The following is a 12,862-nucleotide window of genomic DNA, read 5'->3' as shown; positions in this document are numbered from 1 at the left end:
GCTCTGCAGGCAACAACTGTCTGTGCAGATGTGGGTTCCTTTGTTCCTCAGACCTGCAGTTTTCACCTGAGATCTTAAATTTAAGTTAGAATGTTACTTGTTCATTGTGACTCTTAGATATTTACTTAAACCATGTGTTTATTACAATGTTTAGATAGTTTTTAAAAAAAAAAAAAAAAAACAACAACCAACTGTTGTCCATCAGCTTAGAGCAGGGGTCGGCAACCCGCGGCTCCGGAGCCGCATGTGGCTCTTTCATCCCTCAGCTGCGGCTCTCTGTGGCTTTGGAAAATAAATAGAGTATTTCATTTAAATTTATTTTATTTTAGTTCGTTAGTCTTTTAAATGTAATTCTAAATTTAAAGATTTTTTTTGTCACTCAAAATATTTGTCAAACCGCCAATGTGTGACACCCGCCGGCACATGATTTATTGAGCTTTTCGACCCCCGGTAATTTTGTTTTCTCTGTAGCAGTTCATTGATTTCATAAATGCAACACACTATAGTCTTTTTATACATAGCATAAAGGTAAAAAATGATATATGGAGTGTTATCTTCATTTTAGATGTCAAATGTTCTGTGGGAAATGGGTCCAAATGGCTCTGAGTGTTTCAGGTTGCCGACCCCTGGCTTAGATCAACCACCACCTGTACAGGAGCCTGAGAGACCACAGCTGCACCGGATTTCTCCTGTCGTCCGATTGTGATTGCAGTGTTCAAACATTACACACACACACACAGAAACTGATGATACAAAACATCAGACATGTTTAGGTTTCAAAAGCACTTCCACTGAACAGTGGCATGGCTGTGAAAGAGAACAAAAGGCTTTTTACACCATTAGAAGAAAAATCCTGATTTGACTTTCCACCTAGGACCTGGCTCCAATTTTTCGAAATTCAGTAATAAGCCCAGTAATATTGTACAACAGTGAAGTGGGGGGGTCCATTAATCAGCCAAGACCCCAGAACAGGAAAACCAGCCACTGGAAGGTCTGTGTTTGCAAAACCAGAGTTCAGACCCAGCCAATAATCAACTGGTAATCTGTTCAACTGATGAAACACACAAACAACACAGTTTGAAGATGTAAGAGGGAATTTAATTCTTTTATTGGAATATCCACATTTTCTATTGACAGGAAATGATAAAACCAGACTGGTGTTTCTACAGAGGAATATTTCCTGTCGGACTCTTGCCAAGACAAGAGCGACAGCTCCATCTTCTCTCCTTTCACTTTTCTGTTTAAATATACATGAGTAGTAGCAGCTCTGAGCTCTGTGCAGAGCAGGACGAGCTGAGGACATAAATATAGAAAACTGCTGTGTGCGCTGTGGAAGTTGGGGGTTCAGATGTGTCTGCCGGAGGCTGCGGCTCAGTGGGAGGATTTGGGGGGCAGGGTTTTACTCTACGAGGCCAAGCTTCTTTTTCAGGGACTCTGGCATCTCAGGGGGAGGGGGGCGGGGCAGGCGGAAGTACACCTTGACGGAGTCGTAGATGAACCACTGCAGGGCGGTCAGAGTACCAATCATGATGATACGGGCTACCAGACCCTTCCACACACCTAAACAGGACATACAAATTTAGAATAAACAACATTTCTCATACTTTACAGGACTGGAGCACTGAGTCATTTACAAATAACGGTGTGAGGAATAAAATGTTTTACATATTGAATGAATATAATGCAGAACACTGGATTTACAGAGTTGGAGATTTTGTGAATAATGTAGAAACAGAGCAGACATTCAGATAAGATACTGCTCCACTTCCTTTCTCAGCGGATCCTTTCACCTTTCTGTGCCTCTGTGCCTGATCTTGTATTGAACAGCATTAGACCTGGTCTGGACCACCTACATTTGGGAATTTGGATCCTACTCTTTAAGGCAGTGGCAATTCATTACACTGAAAGTGTTTAATTTTCTGACCTTATTTACATTTGGGTATATGAATAAATTAACAGGAAAAAACAGGGTTTCTGCAGCCTTTACCAACTAACTTTTAATACAACAGTGAAATTTTACTGGAAAACCAGTGGGACCATAGACAGTTGAAAATGGACGGATTAACCAATTAAACATGATTAAACGAATGAATCTGAATTAGCTTAATGCAAGTTCATTTAAGTCAACACTTGCCTGTTATGAGACAAAAATATTTAAGACTGAAGTATATGAAATTTCAGACTTTAAAACCTTTTAGAAGAGACTGAATTCAATGTTTTTTTGAAGACAAAGATCTGCATATCCTCAGCAGAGGAGTGTCTGTTGTGTATCTTGTATTTTGATTCATTAAGATGCTTAAGTGATGCAAAACCACTTGTGAATCCAATATCATACAGCAGCCCTGTTCACTGCATATTGAACACATACTGAGGAGAGAGGTGCTTCAGTATAAACTGTACACAGTACATTTGAAACATTTACACATCACGCTGCTCAGCCCTACCATAAATATAAAAACCAATACAAGTAGAATTTAGTTCAGTATCACTGCTGCATTTGGGTGACTATGGCTGATCAGTTACAGCAAGAATACACCGCAGTCAGTTTCAATCAGCTGCATGTCCGTCCCCCAGGCTTGCAGCACTGGGAGCTCCCCGCCTGTAGAGGACGGGGTTGCCAGTGATGCAGGTGGGCTGGGGGACAGGTAGACTGTTCTCACACACCAATGACTCAAGCACCTCCAACTGTACAGCCAGAAAGCTGCTGAGGAGCACTGCTCAGAGGACAGTGCCCTCCAGAGGTGGATCTAAGGAGCGTGTTAATCAAATTCTCATAGTTCACTACGCTGCTGTTGAAATAACTGGACTTTTGTAGATACAGACCTTTAGGGCCAAGCTTCTTGAGGACCTGGACAGCAGTGCTGCCCTTCTCCTTGTTCAGCACAGACACCACAGAGTCAGCAGGGTGGGACACAATGGCACAGAACACACCAGCTGCACAGAGAGAAGAAGAAAACACATCAGAGAACTGGAATCTGCAGAACTTCACTATGTACAGTTCAGGAGTGATGCATTATTACTGGAATCAAAACTGACAAATTAATGCCAATATGTAGCAGCATTAGGATATATTCTTAGAAATTACTAATTTAGCTGAAACATTTCAAAACACTTCAAAAAAGTGTTTCCCTGCGTTTAGTTTTGGAGAGGAGGCCCACCTGCCTAACAGGACCCCTGCACCCCAAGGAAAATTTATAAAATAAAATAAAATACTAATATGTTCATTTTATTTACCTACGTTGTGTGCATGTGTATTATTTCAGCTCAGTGTGAGTCTGTACTGACCTGACCCCCCCCCACAGATGGAGCAGTGGACACAGGTTAACAACTCATTGCAAAGCTTATTACATTTGTCATAAATGTGTTATAAATAAAACAGATGGACAAACATTGACCCCAAAGGCCTTTAAGTCAGGACAAACCAGGTGACAGCAACAAGGATGCTGGCAGCCCTGCTGCCACTGACAGGACAGCTAGTCCTGAGAGCACCAGCAGCTCTCCTGCTGTTACAGCTACAAAAAGAAGCTGACGCTATGCACCCTCCCTCCAAGAGAGATAAATAAAGAATCAGCCTAGTGGAAACACTGCACTCCATGAACAGATCAAGTGTTTTCTGGCTTTAATGAGCACCAGGTTTTGGAGTTCACTGGTGTTCACAGAAACATAATTTTATTCTCTACTGCTCAAATGTTCTCACTTGGTTTTTAATAAATCAGTGTTTCCAACGTCAATCCAAGTTCCACAGAAGAATACTGGATTATTGTTTTCAACCACCATTACTCACCGATGTAACCTGCCACGAAGGTGACAACCAGCTGCTCAGGTTTGCTGCACTCACTGCGGGGCTTGGGAACAACATACTTGTAGAGCAACTCCACAGTGCGCTCGAAGCACGCAAACTTCATCATGGTGTAGGGGATCTGTCTCATCCACAGTGGCACCACTCCCTTATAGAAACTGGAGTTACAGCAGCAAAGACAAGAAGAGTAAGCTCACAACCAAGCATCAAGTTTTACAGTCACATACACATCAATTCAGCTACATTGTTGTACAGATGTGAGACATGAGAGGTATCCAAATGTCTGAGGTCATTTTCATGACTCCATGAGGAGTTTGTTTTTTTTCCCCTTGTGGTCCCCTCTGACACAACCACTGTGGTCAAAGTGACGTGACAGTGGTGAATCAATGTGACACAGTTTGCACTGCATCTTATAGTTTTCTCGCCAAATAAAATGTGATTAGAAATTGTATTAGGATTAACATTAACTCCTTCCTTCTTCAGCCAGGCCCAGACATCACATTACACACTTAACTCTTTCAATGGCTTCCTGATCTGCACAGTAACAGTGAAGTATGTCCGTCCCCCAGGCTTGCAGCACTGGGAGCTCCCCACCTGTAGAGGACGGGGTTGCCAGTGATGCAGGTGGGCTGGGGGACAGGTAGACTGTTCTCACACGCCAATGACTCAAGCACCTCCAACTGTACAGCCAGAAAGCTGCTGAGGAGCACTGCTCAGAGGACAGTGCCCTCCAGAGGTGGATCTAAGGAGCATGTTGTCATCACAACGATTTCATCTTTATCAATTATTTAATCTCTAACGGAGCCATTTGAAACTACTTCTGACTGTGATCATGGAACTGAACCCTGAGGAACTACCACACTTACGCCCAGAGCCCCTCTTCTGCGAACATCTTAGGAACACACTGTCTGAGGGTGTTGGCATAGCCTGGCTGGGTCTGGATACGAACTTTGACAGCCTCCATGGGAGCCAGAGCAATGTCGGCGAAGAACTCTGCGCTGGCTGAGGCAGCCAGGTACAATGATGTCCTCCACAGGTAGGTGTTCTCCTGTTGGGTGGGACCACACAATAAATGGTCAGACCAGAGTGAAAGAAACAGCAGCTCAGGTACCCCCATGTCACTCCGCAGCAGACCAAAAAAAAGTTAATAAATTAACACCCAGGTCAGATGTAATGGCTCCAATGATACATAAAAAGGCAGTTTTTTATTGCATTGTCTCTATAAATTGTTGCAGTGTAGAGCCCTTTAAGCCATTTCTCACTGTCATGAGTAGCCATTCCCTGTGAGGATTTTTTTCTATCAGGAGAAAGCACTATTTTAATCACACATAACACAAGTAGAAGCAACAGATAATTGCTTGAAGTCTTAGTGCTGATAATAAATGCAGTGTAGACAGAACTGAATGCTGAGTCAGCAGTTGAGCTGGGTAATGACAAGTCCAGACAGAGACAACTTAATGCTGACAGTTTGAATCTTCAGTCAAGGTTTGATGTCGAAAGATGTGCTCCAGGCTTCTCAATGCACATCTGAACAGACATGTAAGTAACACTACACACATCCGCTGCTGCACAACAATCAAAACTGATGAGACAACTTAATTCCATGTATTTAGTTGAACATGATTCCTTGTCACCAAAAAGGTGATATTAAGTCTGGCACACAGATGAGAAACAAGTATTTGTCTGCCAGAGCAGAGCTGTGTGTGGACTCACCTCTCCCAGTATGTCACTGTAGAAGATCTTGAACACTTCATAGAAGCCAAACTTGCACAGCCCCTGCATGGAGTAGCCAATGAAGGTGGGAGCCCAGCCCTTTGCCAAGCCTCTGACACCATCTTCCCTCACTGTGACTGCAAAGCCGTTGCCAATGCTCTTGTATTTATCTGGGTTCACCTGAGACAGAAACACTGCAGTAAGTATGCATGTAAATTAATCACTGGCAGCTCTACAACCACTGTTTTAGGTGATATGTATAAGCTTGTGGGATAACTTATCAGGAGAATGTGCCAATAGCTGACTTGTAAACCTCATGTTTTTATTATTTGTACAAGTGCTTTAAAAAAATAGTTTTCATTCAGAGAAAAACATGTCTTAATACAATATGTTTGTACTAGAAGCACCTTTGGTGGCCTGTAATTTATGTATTTACCACATTGCTATTTATTGCTGAATACAGCAGAGTCATCAGAAAATGTTGACCTGCTGTTTGCTCATTCAAAGTGAATGGGGTTTCCCTTATTCTACACTTAAAAAAAAACAATTTGAAAATATTTATGGGTCAGTTGGGCTCTGAGGATGGAGACGCTGCTGGCTACTTGTGAGCTTCCATACAAACCTGCAGACGGCACTTGACAAGGTCGAGGGGCACCACTGCTGTGTGTGTGATGCCGCAGCTCAGGATACCCCCAAACCCACACAGGGCATAGTATTTTGAGGAGCCAAACTCGCAGCTGACATCCTCTGTGGTAGAAGGGAGGGGACACACAACATACATGCAACATGCAGGGTCACATGCAACACAGGACAGAAATCATCACCAAACCAGAGCCACAAAATGGAGGAGTTGTCACTGTAGGAGGAAAACTATGGTTTGACTTCAGTGCCAGGACTCTTCCCTTATTGATGGCTCTGCCACAAACATGCCACCATTTATTAGGATCACACACCAAAGGTTGATGAAATAAATCATTGTACACATGTGATTTCAGCATGGACTTTCAAGGACCACAGGGGTGTCTCACAAAATAAATTACATCTCATCCTTTTTCACAGCACCATGAGTTTTTAGATTTGTTTCCCATCTTGCACGCAGCCACTGGTTTACATTCATCTCAGTCAACTATGGAATTTAACTTACAGGGACTTCAAACTTGAAAGATTTATAGATATTTGAATAATGTATTTAGACACCAACGGCTGCATAAAAAGGTAGGAATCAAGCTAAAAATGTGGTACAATTTGAACATTTTAGCTTAAAATGTTTAGGTGTACAGATTTGTAGTTAATTGGCCGAAGACACAAAACAGTGATCAAAATAGGGAATAAACCTAAAGATGAGAGCAATTAATTAAACAAAGGCATATTTTCCTTCCCATTTTTTCCATTCAAACTACATACAGTGGAGTCAAAAGCCTGATCACTTTCTCATGGTATCAGATTTATCACCATAACTCCTGTTTATTATCAAGTGTACTTTTGACTTTCTACTGGACATTCTTACCTGACAGGAGATGGTTAACCTGTATGAGTTAATGAACAATTAATGGCTGTCTGGTATCAGTCAGCCCTGACGGACAGACAGCCCTAATGGTGTCAAATAACACTGTCAACATTCGGGACATATTCTCCCTCAGGTCTAGCTCTCCTGACCTTCACCTACATGAGTCCTCTACTGTGGACTGAGTGCAGGCGGGAGGTGGTGGGTTGGCAAGGCGGGCAGAAATCATTAAACACGCAGGAATGCTGGTGCAGAATCATGCGGCCGTGTTATGATCACTCCAAAACATTAGAATCATGGGAATCACTACACAATGACGAAAAATGACTTCACATCTGGGCTGACGACATTTCTCCCATGCAAATTGGTGCATTTTAAAAAAAGACCAAAACACACAGTTATGGATAGGCGAGGTGTGATGTGAAGAAAATGGCACTGAGCCATGAAGACAGACCTGCATTCTGCATTTGACCAGATCAAGGGGAACGACAGCTGTGTGTGTGGTTCCACAGCTCAGAATTCCACCAAAGCCACACAGGACGAAATACTTCTGAGAGCCGAACTCACAACTGTCACCCTCTGAAGAAACACAGGTGAGACTTAAGAGCTGTGCATCTCTGAGCTTAGGAAAGAGGATGGTTTCTTTGAGAGTTTGGATGTTAAACTGGCTGAAGGTTTAAAGAATTCAACTGGATAAATAAACATATGTGTGCCTTCAATCCACCTGGATATCTGATGAGCCAAAAGCTTTAACTGCATTCGAAACAACTTATTTTACCACTCTGGTCCTAATGAGACAGATAGTGGGTTAACATGAACACCAGCAACTGTTTAGTCTGAAAACAAAGCCATGTAAGCCAGTAATACCCCCAGTCTTGCCTAACTTGATCCACTCCCATGTAACAAACACGATCAAAACGTACCACTACTGTTAGGATAAGCCAGGTAACGAAGTTCAAGACTTATGGCTGACACATCCTTGTCTTTGCAACACTGTACAGATACCTTTTCAACCTAAAGAACAAACTGACATTTTTGACACTCGGTAGCATTGCTATTGTATGATGTCACAGTAATTTTGGACATCGTCTTTAAAACGTGCTATAAATGCTTCAAGCTAGGACAGTTTGTTCTGGTCACCCCTGTGCAGCTCATAGTCGGGGTCACATGCATTTGTGGGCTAATTTGCAATTATGTAATGCAATTACCGATTCGGCACTAAAACTGTTTCATTCGTCTTATACCCTGTATCTGAAAGAAAGTGCGACACGCCGAATACAGTTTACTGCAGTGCAAAGGCAAGGTACTTCTTTGTCCTTCCTTGTCCTCCAAAGGCGGCTTGTGAGCAGCGAAGGCCTAGCAGCTCACTGCCTCAACAATCATATTCTTCATTATTCATAACGGTTAAAAAGGTTTGATGATTAGGTATGGAGCGCACAATGTCAACTGTCCTTAATAGGTACGACTATGATACCTTACGCAGTGACGTTGGCCACAACCAGGCGAATCCGGTCCGCTAAGCTAATGCAGCTAACACTAGCCTGCCTCTGGATTCTTTGCCGGGGGTTACCTTCTGCAGTGGCTGCTGCTGCCAGCCTGCGGGTCCTCTGTCCACGAAGGCTCTGATGAGGTTCTTCCACCTTCTGGAGGGTGAACAGGGGGGCGCTGAACGGATTAGCCCGTGCCAGCTGCGTCAAAGAGGTCGGGTACATGGTGGTGTCCTGCCTGCTGGCGGAGCTGCGGTGCGATGAGCAACTAGTTAGCTGTGTGCGTTAGCTCGGTCTGCTTTGCAGCGGCGAATGGTAACACAATCCACCCCCACGAACCCTCATACACACACCAACACCTGAACTGAGGGGCCATGTCACGTGCTTGTTAGCTTGTTAGTTTGGAGTCTGAATGACCGTGAACAGGAAATGCTAAGTTTACTGAGAGACATAATACTAAGCTACACGAATAATCACATAACGTCAGTACAAATTACTATACAGTTATTAGCTATGAGTAAACCCCATCTTAAGATGCCTGCCTACACACTCAAATAGTATTTCTCTTGCTCTTTTCTAGCTGACGCTAAAATGCTATGCTAATTTAGATGCTAAGCTAACTTGACCGCTCCAAGGTGGAAGGTCTCTTCTTAATAAAAAAGATAAAAGTCGCGTTAAAAAAACGGCTGGCATGGGTCACTACGTAGAAATACTTCCTTCATTATAGAGTCACGATGTAACATTTGAGATGTACTATTTTAAATGGATAATAGCACTCACTCTGTCTGAATCTTAAGATGGCGCCTCCTCTTAGCTGTAGCCGGCTGCTCGGAGAGGCCGAATGACCTCGCGGTAAATCGATTTGTCCTTTCGTGACGTCACTGAGAAGCCTGGGCGGGCCCGTGCGTTTCTCTGTCCCGTAGAGAAACGCCGCGGAGCTGTCAATCAACGCCTTTGGTCCAATCACAAAATGAGTCAATGATAGCCCACATTAAGGCGGCGCCTGTAGGAAGCTGGGAAAGAATTCTTTAAACTGAAGGGTTTCATGGAAGAATCAGTGTCTCTGTGCGTGCGTGTGTCCGTCAGGAAAACAGAGGAGGGATGATTGTATGACCAAGAATGATTCCTAATGACAAACTGTGTGAGGAACATTAAGTGGATTAGGTAACCTGTTGGCAGCTGCTTCTATTCCTGTCCCGTCTAATGCGGCTGAGAGCGAAGCCCCCCTTTAGAGATGATCACTTTTGTGACGTCACTGCACACCTGGTTGCCTTACCTGGGAGCGGGTGCCTTCGGTCTGGGTTTGCACATGAAGCATGGGTGGAGAGTCTCAGTCCTTGTTATGAAAGTCTTTTAATTGTTTGTGCAGAAGCAAAGAAAGAAACATAAAAATGTTCTCTTCTTCTAGTGTCATGGAGGCCTGGCACAGCCTATGTGGGTTTATTATAAACTCTGATTAGATGGATATCATCTCCTCTTTGATGCACACCTCTGATGTGGCAGTGTTCCATCTCCAGTCTTTCACAAGCTGCTGACATTAACAATTGTACCATCTTCTGCATTCTTTACTTTTTATTTTTGTCTGTTATGTTGTTATGTTGTAGTCTGGTAATGGAGCTGCATGTGTCAACAATGCATTGCCAGACGAGAACTGTGAAGGTAAAAGCTACTAGAATTACTGCTCTGCAGCTGTTTCCTCCGCCAACCAGCCAAGCTGCAGGAAATATGGTCACAATCTCCCCTTTACAGCATTGAATAATGGACAGAAATTTTTTACAGAACATTATGATGTTACACAAAAGTTGACCTTTGACCTTTTAGACGCAAAATGTCATCACTTAATTTTATCCTTGACATTTGTGTTAAATTGTATTAAATCAGTATATGAATTTGTGAGTCATCCCATTCAAGCCAAAACCATGATTTGTTCGTTTAGGAGCAAACTCTTATCTTTACATAACAATGTTATGTATTTTACTTTATTTTAAAAGATATGAACCTGAATAAAAGTGTTCATGAGGCAGTTTATAATTCAGCCCTAACTGACCCGAAAAACAGATCTTTAACCAGAGATTTATATGAGCAACCAAAGCCAAATTTCCCATCATGCTTTGGTCCATGTCCTTGTCTGTCAGCCCCTTTAGGATTTTTTTCTCTGTTATTACTGGAAAAAGACACGTTTGATTTGAACTGTGAATCTGTGTCTGGTAGAACTTGTAAATCTACATATCAGAGGGGGATGTTTAACACTGGCTGCTTTGACTCTATGAGATATTATTATGATACAACATATACACAACAACATAACAACAAAGATTTCCTCAGGTGAAATGGTCATTAACAAGTGTTAAGTAATGTGGAAGTTAATTAGTTGATTGATTCATTGTTTACTTAACCCTCCTGTTCCGGGTCAAATTAACCCGTTTTAAAGTTTGAAGATCTAGGAAAACTTCTTCTGCTTGCCTTAATTAGTGTAATCAACATATAATATGAAAATGGTTCATCTCACATATTTGCAACCACCCCCTGCATGTTTATATCACATAGATACTGTTTGGGTCAATTTGACCCAGCAGTCAAACTGGAGGTAAAAGAGTGTCAGAAATGTCACAGCTGTGAGACATATTTCATCCCAATCACACACACACACACACACACACACACACACACACAGGTGCAGGTGTTATGATATTTGACGAGAACCATTTATGTTCTCGGGGGGGGGGGAAAACTCCACCCACATTCAGTAGACACTCAACAGGGGAGGGGCAAAACATATAAAAGATTCTCTGCATGGGAGTCCAAAATGTTACAAAATGAGCAGCAGAAGCAAAGGGATGACAGTCCAGGAGGCTCTGGAAGTCATCATTGATCATGACAGTGAAATGGAGGAGGATGTGTCTGAAGATGAAGACCATCTTGAGCTAAATTCTGATTCTAATGATTCTGATTTTGAACCAGATGAGGGAATTGCTATTCCTATTCCTCCAAGCAAGACATTCATGTCAAAAAATGGTGAAATACAGTGGTCTTCATCCCCAAACATGCGTCAGGCAAAACTGTCTGCAGAAAACAGTGACTCGTGTGACTGACATCAAGTCAACTTTTGAGCTGGTCATACCAGATTCAATACAGAAAATCATTCTGGAAATGACTAATCTGGAAGGGAGGCATGTTTTTGGGGAGAATTGGAAGGACAAAACACATTTAGATGCATATTTGGGGCTCCTCATCCTTGCTGGGGTCTATAAGTCGAAGGATGAATCGACAGCCAGTCTGTGGGATGCAGGGACAGGCAGGGCCATATTTCGAGCCACAATGTCTCTGGAGACTTTTCACATTTTCTCCAGAGTAATCCGATTTGATAAGAGATAAGGGCTGGTAGACGAGAGAGAGAGACAAGCTGGCAGCTATTAGGACTGTGTGGGACAAGTGGGTAGAGCAACTTCCACTACTCTGTAACCCAGGCCCTAATATCACAGTGGATGAAAGGCTGGTGACATTCAGAGGTTGCTGCCCATTTAGGCAATACATGCCTTCCAAACCAGCTAAATATGGAATAAAAATCTGGGCAGCATGTGATGCTGTCACCAGCTATGCATTGAACATGCAGGTTTACACTGGAAAGCCGGTTGGAGGAGCCCCAGAGAAGAATCAGGGCACAAGGGTCGTGCTCGACATGGCACAGGGTTATTACAATGTTATGTAAAAACTATTGTGTTTCATATGTTGGTCTTTCAAAAGCAATAAAGTGGTGAAACATTTAAAAAAAAGTTTTAACATGCATTTTTTCTTTATGAAAAACGAGTGAATTATCCTAATTGAACCATTACCTGTTAGAGGTAAGGAACACCATTGCACTAAATATTGATAGAATAGTTAGTAATGGAGTTAGTAATGAAATATTCACAGTGCTTGTTAGGATTTTTTTGGTTTCGGATAATTAAACATGCACTGGGTCAAATTGACCCGGGAACACCACTGCTGTTCCTGACAAATGAACATAACAGGAGGGTTAAGAGAAAATTCACGACTGGTAAATTTGATCATCAATTATCAAGTAAAAATACCAAACACTTCCAGGTTCTCAGGTGAGGGTGTGCCGTTTTTCTCTGCATCACATCACTGTAGAACTGGACAGGTTTTTAGAACTAGTCATTACTGTGGGCTCTGGTTACCTAAGATGTGCGTTTGCCATTAGTTTTATAGGTGAACTGAGTGATGAGTTAAAGAGCCCATTCATAAAGATAATAATACTACTAATAAAAAATATCTGGTATCGCTCTAGATTTGCTTTTATGTTTCCAGGTTTTGAGATTTCTGTCTCTTCCCATTATGACTAAGCTGAACTGAATTATA

General features: G+C 42.4%; 1 protein-coding gene and 2 non-coding genes across 4 annotated transcripts; all 3 read right to left on the bottom strand.

The window, feature by feature from the left end:
- Nucleotides 1-1,088: 1,088 nt before the first annotated feature.
- slc25a3a (solute carrier family 25 member 3a) lies at nucleotides 1,089-9,424 on the bottom strand. Of its 2 annotated transcripts, none has more exons than XM_071502066.1 (8): nucleotides 9,284-9,424; nucleotides 8,587-8,753; nucleotides 7,471-7,595; nucleotides 5,513-5,692; nucleotides 4,666-4,847; nucleotides 3,785-3,957; nucleotides 2,824-2,934; nucleotides 1,089-1,560 (listed from the first exon to the last, which is right to left on the bottom strand). In XM_071502066.1, the coding sequence occupies exons 2-8, from the start codon at nucleotides 8,726-8,728 to the stop codon at nucleotides 1,400-1,402; spliced, it is 1,074 nt and encodes a 357-aa protein (XP_071358167.1). In that variant the 5' UTR covers nucleotides 8,729-8,753; nucleotides 9,284-9,424; the 3' UTR covers nucleotides 1,089-1,399. The 2 variants fall into 2 exon arrangements, with proteins under 2 accessions (XP_071358167.1, XP_071358166.1); XM_071502065.1 differs by lacking the exon at nucleotides 7,471-7,595 and adding an exon at nucleotides 6,135-6,259.
- LOC139635597 (small nucleolar RNA SNORA53) lies at nucleotides 2,559-2,761 on the bottom strand. The gene has a single exon (XR_011694269.1). It is a non-coding gene; the product is annotated as a small nucleolar RNA SNORA53 (small nucleolar RNA).
- On the bottom strand, nucleotides 4,353-4,555 carry LOC139635596 (small nucleolar RNA SNORA53). Its single transcript, XR_011694268.1, has one exon. It is a non-coding gene; the product is annotated as a small nucleolar RNA SNORA53 (small nucleolar RNA).
- Nucleotides 9,425-12,862: the final 3,438 nt, after the last annotated feature.

This window comes from Trachinotus anak, unplaced genomic scaffold (genome assembly GCF_046630095.1).
Source record: "Trachinotus anak isolate AG129_WGS33_773 ecotype Australia unplaced genomic scaffold, CSIRO_AGI_Tana_v1 ptg000018l, whole genome shotgun sequence".
In the NCBI taxonomy this organism is placed as follows: Eukaryota; Metazoa; Chordata; class Actinopteri; order Carangiformes; family Carangidae; genus Trachinotus; species Trachinotus anak.
This window is presented reverse-complemented; position numbering and strand designations above follow the sequence as displayed.

Coding starts and splice junctions, on each gene's coding strand:
- slc25a3a (XM_071502066.1), bottom strand. CDS start 8,728: ATGTACCCGACCTCTTTGACGCAGCTGGCACGGGCTAATCCGTTCAGC. Junction 7,596..8,586: donor AGCAGCAGCCACTGCAGAAG/GTAACCCCCGGC, acceptor GTGTTTCTTCAG/AGGGTGACAGTTGTGAGTTC. Junction 5,693..7,470: donor TGGTCAAATGCAGAATGCAG/GTCTGTCTTCAT, acceptor TTTCTGTCTCAG/GTGAACCCAGATAAATACAA.